The sequence below is a fragment of the Mizuhopecten yessoensis genome, unplaced genomic scaffold (genome assembly GCF_002113885.1).
Source record: "Mizuhopecten yessoensis strain PY_sf001 unplaced genomic scaffold, ASM211388v2 scaffold7167, whole genome shotgun sequence".
NCBI classification, from domain to species: domain Eukaryota; kingdom Metazoa; phylum Mollusca; class Bivalvia; order Pectinida; family Pectinidae; genus Mizuhopecten; species Mizuhopecten yessoensis.
The window spans coordinates 318,384-324,073 of NW_018406914.1; the positions used below are offsets into that span (position 1 = coordinate 318,384).

At 35.6% G+C, this 5,690-nt stretch overlaps 1 protein-coding gene across 1 annotated transcript; it reads left to right on the forward strand.

The window, feature by feature from the left end:
- Positions 1–3,043: 3,043 nt before the first annotated feature.
- LOC110453193 (fibropellin-1-like) lies at positions 3,044–5,480 on the forward strand. Its single transcript, XM_021502045.1, has 7 exons — positions 3,044–3,083; positions 3,282–3,395; positions 4,093–4,203; positions 4,372–4,485; positions 4,639–4,752; positions 4,970–5,094; positions 5,436–5,480. Exons 1-7 carry the CDS (start codon positions 3,044–3,046, stop codon positions 5,478–5,480), a joined length of 663 nt encoding a protein of 220 aa, XP_021357720.1.
- Positions 5,481–5,690: the final 210 nt, after the last annotated feature.

The window sequence follows — 5,690 nt, forward strand, 5'->3', positions numbered from 1 at the left end:
ACTGTTCACTAGTATCAAACCACGATAAGTAACTGTTCACTAGTATCAAACCACGATAAGTAACTGTTCACTAGTATCAAACCACGATAAGTAACTGTTCACTAGTATCAAACTATGATAAGTAACTGTTCACTAGTATCAAACCACGATAAGTAACTGTTCACTAGTATCAAACCACGATAAGTAACTGTTCACTAGTATCAAACTATGATAAGTAACTGTTCACTAGTATCAAACCACGATAAGTAACTGTTCACTAGTATCAAACCACGATAAGTAACTGTTCACTAGTATCAAACTATGATAAGTAACTGTTCACTAGTATCAAACCACGATAAGTAACTGTTCACTAGTATCAAACCATGATAAGTAACTGTTCACTAGTATCAAACCACGATAAGTAACTGTTCACTAGTATCAAACCACGATAAGTAACTGTTCACTAGTATCAAACCACGATAAGTAACTGTTCACTAGTATCAAACCACGATAAGTAACTGTTCACTAGTATCAAACCACGATAAGTAACTGTTCACTAGTATCAAACTATGATAAGTAACTGTTCACTAGTATCAAACCACGATAAGTAACTGTTCACTAGTATCAAACCACGATAAGTAACTGTTCACTAGTATCAAACTATGATAAGTTACTGTTCACTAGTATCAAACCACGATAAGTAACTGTTCACTAGTATCAAACCACGATAAGTAACTGTTCACTAGTATCAAACCACGATAAGTAACTGTTCACTAGTATCAAACCACGATAAGTAACTGTTCACTAGTATCAAACCACGATAAGTAACTGTTCACTAGTATCAAACCACGATAAGTAACTGTTCACTAGTATCAAACCACGATAAGTAACTGTTCACTAGTATCAAACTATGATAAGTTACTGTTCACTAGTATCAAACCACGATAAGTAACTGTTCACTAGTATCAAACCACGATAAGTAACTGTTCACTAGTATCAAACCACGATAAGTAACTGTTCACTAGTATCAAACCACGATAAGTAACTGTTCACTAGTATCAAACCACGATAAGTAACTGTTCACTAGTATCAAACCACGATAAGTAACTGTTCACTAGTATCAAACCACGATAAGTAACTGTTCACTAGTATCAAACTATGGTAAGTAACTGTTCACTAGTATCAAACCACGATAAGTAACTGTTCACTAGTATCAAACCACGATAAGTAACTGTTCACTAGTATCAAACCACGATAAGTAACTGTTCACTAGTATCAAACCACGATAAGTAACTGTTCACTAGTATCAAACCACGATAAGTAACTGTTCACTAGTATCAAACCACGATAAGTAACTGTTCACTAGTATCAAACTATGATAAGTAACTGTTCACTAGTATCAAACCACGATAAGTAACTGTTCACTAGTATCAAACCACGATAAGTAACTGTTCACTAGTATCAAACTATGATAAGTAACTGTTCACTAGTATCAAACCACGATAAGTAACTGTTCACTAGTATCAAACCACGATAAGTAACTGTTCACTAGTATCAAACTATGATAAGTAACTGTTCACTAGTATCAAACCACGATAAGTAACTGTTCACTAGTATCAAACCATGATAAGTAACTGTTCACTAGTATCAAACCACGATAAGTAACTGTTCACTAGTATCAAACCACGATAAGTAACTGTTCACTAGTATCAAACCACGATAAGTAACTGTTCACTAGTATCAAACCACGATAAGTAACTGTTCACTAGTATCAAACCACGATAAGTAACTGTTCACTAGTATCAAACTATGATAAGTTAGTGTTCACTAGTATCAAACTATGATAAGTTACTGTTCACTAGTATCAAACTATGGTAAGTAACTGTTCACTAGTATCAAACTGATGTAGTTAGTTTGAATTTTTTGGTATTTTACGCCTTTTCATCGTGTTTATAATGAATATACATGGATTTTTTTGATGTATGAAAATGAGCATAAATCTGATATTATTTCTCTGGAAATCCATGTAAAAGGCCCGGATGACAAATGGACAATTTGTATATTTCTCTGGTATTTCTTTCAATTACGTTTATTGCGAGATGTTTTACTTTGTTAAAATATACGATATTCGTTACATCGTTTGTTTCAGAATTAAAGAGTTCATCGTTTCTGCTCCATATGGCATCAGTTTGTCGCCCTTGGTTTCGGACGCAAATCGGACAGATGTATGGTACACAGAGTTGTCATGGAAACCAGATCATAGTCAATTCGGAGAGAACATATTCTGCTTCCAAGCGGTTGACACAAATAAGCAAGTCTATTATTTTGAAGTATTAAAGTCATGCAGTGATTGTTCAATAGCACGTGTAATACATATTTATCCCTCCCTTCTACCAACTTTCCTTAAAAATATCAACGCTAAAATATCATTTATAAGGCAAAACAGATATGGAAATGAAATGTTCATAGGGTTTAATATATACCCAGCAAGCACATATTTACTATTATCAAACTTGCTACAATGCTGGTATTTCTAAATATGTTTCAATATCACATCTTAAGAGAAAAAATAGGCGTTGAAAGTGAAAACAAAAACAGCAATACTCGGCGATATTGATTCACATGACGTTTGTAATCTATGAAGCAGAAGACGTATATCCTTTCGGAACACCTGGTTTTATTATCCTTTCGGAACACCTGACCCCGGGATTATGAAACATTCTAATACTTAAGCTTTTGCTTAGCCAATCACGTATGACGTAACTTTTTATGGCGTTATCTTTGATTGGTCATGTCAACACTTAAGACAAGTTTGGAATAAAGATCATTTCATGATCATCTGGGCCTGGTCTTATCCTCCTTGCACTTTCCAATTGGTCTCCATGTTAATCTTTTTCCTTTTTTTATATTTTGTCTGAGTGTTATCAATTTTGTCTGAGTGTTATCAATTTTGTCTGAGTTTGTCTGTGTGTTATCAATTTTGTCTGAGTTTGTCTGTGTGTTATCAATTTTGGAGTTTGAATTATGTTTTTTTTGACACATAGGTATTCTCTTGTTTTTCAGTATGATGAGTGTACAGCGCTGTTATATTTTCATTGCTGACGGTATGTTTGCCTCTTCTAAATAATGAAAATGCTGAGTGCTTGATAGTTATGGTGGGAGAAAAAACAATTGGAAAAATACCATCTGAAAACAAATGATATATTTAATAGATTCTAATAACATGAACACTGTTAAGTACCTCAAGCTATTATGTTGTTTACCTTGTCGATGTGATAGGATGGTTATTTTAATATTGCTAGCCGTCCACCCATGTGACAGTGGACCGTGCCGTAACCATGGAAACTGCTCCCTGGACCTGGACACATATAAATGTACCTGCCCTGTTGGCTTTACGGGTAACACTTGTGAAACAGGTAAATCATGCATACTGTCCCCGCTATCAAACACAGTAAATACATACATAGCATGCATGTACCTAAAGGGTATATGTACATATTTGAGGTTAATGGTTCAAATTAATGCAATTATTTCTAATAACGCCTTAACGCCTATTAAAACAAAATGTCATACAGTTGAAAAATGAAAAAGGTGTTAAAAATAGAATCATACGGGTTCTTAAGACTGCAATGAGTAGAGCAAATTCAATTATCTTTTCTCCAAGCCTGTAGCGGGGTTTTATACAAATAGATTCACTGACCATGCAATACCTATGTTCCAAACGATGATGTTGCCAAACTTAAATCATGCAAAGAGAATACCAAAGGTTATTATTTTCTCACCCAGTCTGATAAACTCTTTACATTTTGCGTTGTTTGCGTACTCTGATTGTCGACAAAAAAACCCGTCTATTAAGCTTGTCTGATGATCTGGCAAGGACATCGTCAGCAAGGTTTTCTTAATCCTCCAATGTTATTATTATAGTTTATATCTTTATTGATCTCAATTTATATCGTTCATTTCAATCATTTGGCGGTTTACATTGACGTCTGCAAATATGTTGGTCCTTCATTGTGTGTATGCCATCATCATCGTTATCACACCCTACTTACACCGCGGTAAATACTGCTTTTACAATTATTTCATGTTAATTTAAACATCCCTCTTTTGCAGATATCGACGAATGTTCAAGCAACCCATGTATGAACGGTGGTACCTGTTGGAATCGTATCCCACGATTTGTTTGCTTTTGTCCATCTGGATTTATTGGAAATCAGTGCCAAGGTATAACCCTGTGCACCATATTGTATTTCTGGACTGCAATGTGTGTTGCATTTTGTGTATTTTGCTCTTATATTTAGGAATTAGTCATATGGTCTATGAGTAATGACCACAATGTATGATCACGATGTTTAATGAGTTAATATGTTTATATAACTTTATTATTACCAGATACTGATAAGTGCGCGGTCAATCCATGCCAGAACTTTGGCACGTGCATATCTTCTCCTGCGGGTTACAACTGCACATGCTTAAGTGGATACACTGGAAAGGAATGTCAAAACGGTACGTTATCTAAATAGAACTTAGCTTCCCGTTTGAGATATATACAATTATTTCATTTAATACCCTGTGGAATACTCCATAGGCAAACTACCAATAAAGAAGAAAGCATCGTTATGTAACATAAACAATAATATGCTTAATGATGCGTTACAGAACAGGATGAGTGCAAATCCAACCCCTGCCAGAACGGAGGTACGTGCCAGGACATGGTTGGTGGATTTCTCTGTCGTTGTCCTGTCAAATACACTGGGAGCATATGTCAAACAGGTATTTCTTTAAACTGGCAAAGTAATCAACAAACAAAGAAGTTCGCCTATCTTCATAAATTTAGTGATCACTCTAACACTGTTTATGATTTGAAAAAAAAATCACTTCTGATTTATTTTCTCAAAAGGTTCCAAGACAATATTAGAAGACATTTTTTTACACTTGTGTAGAGTAGGCTGATCATGAGCATACAAGACTATTCAATGTGTTTCTTCAGAGATCGACTACTGTCATCCGAATCCCTGTCAAAACGGAGGGGTGTGTACCGGACTTGGTAGCAGCTATGCTTGCGCATGTCCAGGGAACTACCTGGGACTAAACTGCGAAAGAGCTCAAGACAAGGTAAGCCCCAGGAAGTGGTTCTGCAAATATAAGGCGATCTTACCTTGCATAACTCTCTTTTTAAAAAAGTTTTCTTTAACAGTCATACCAGAAATGTTTGACTTAGATTACCGACCAGCTGCCTTCAATGTTAAATATTTCCTGACTAACGGTCTCTTAACTTACTAACTTGAATCAAGTATTGAAGAGTATCCATATCCCTTGTAATTATACCGTCACTTTATGTCGAATTGTAAAAGTTAAGCATCATTTCCCCTAGGGATGCTCCTCTCCAACGGATTCGTATTGTATGTGTAACGTTGATGGGAAACCGATTAAAGTTCCGGTTCCTGTCTCTGAAGCTCGGAGCGACGGAATTGACAAGGAGGATTTTGTTGCTGGATTGATAGGATTCCCAATTGGGGCGACTGCTGGAGCGATTATGGCCGCTTTATGTCACTACCTCCTCAGACCAAAGTGCACTCAACGTTACAGCAGGTTAGGTTTAATCAAATCAAGCTGTTTATAAAAGATTAAACATACTTTTTCTGTACAAAATCGAATTTAGGACCACTGGGATTTTGGTATAAGTTTATAAATGTATCTGTATTTATGCT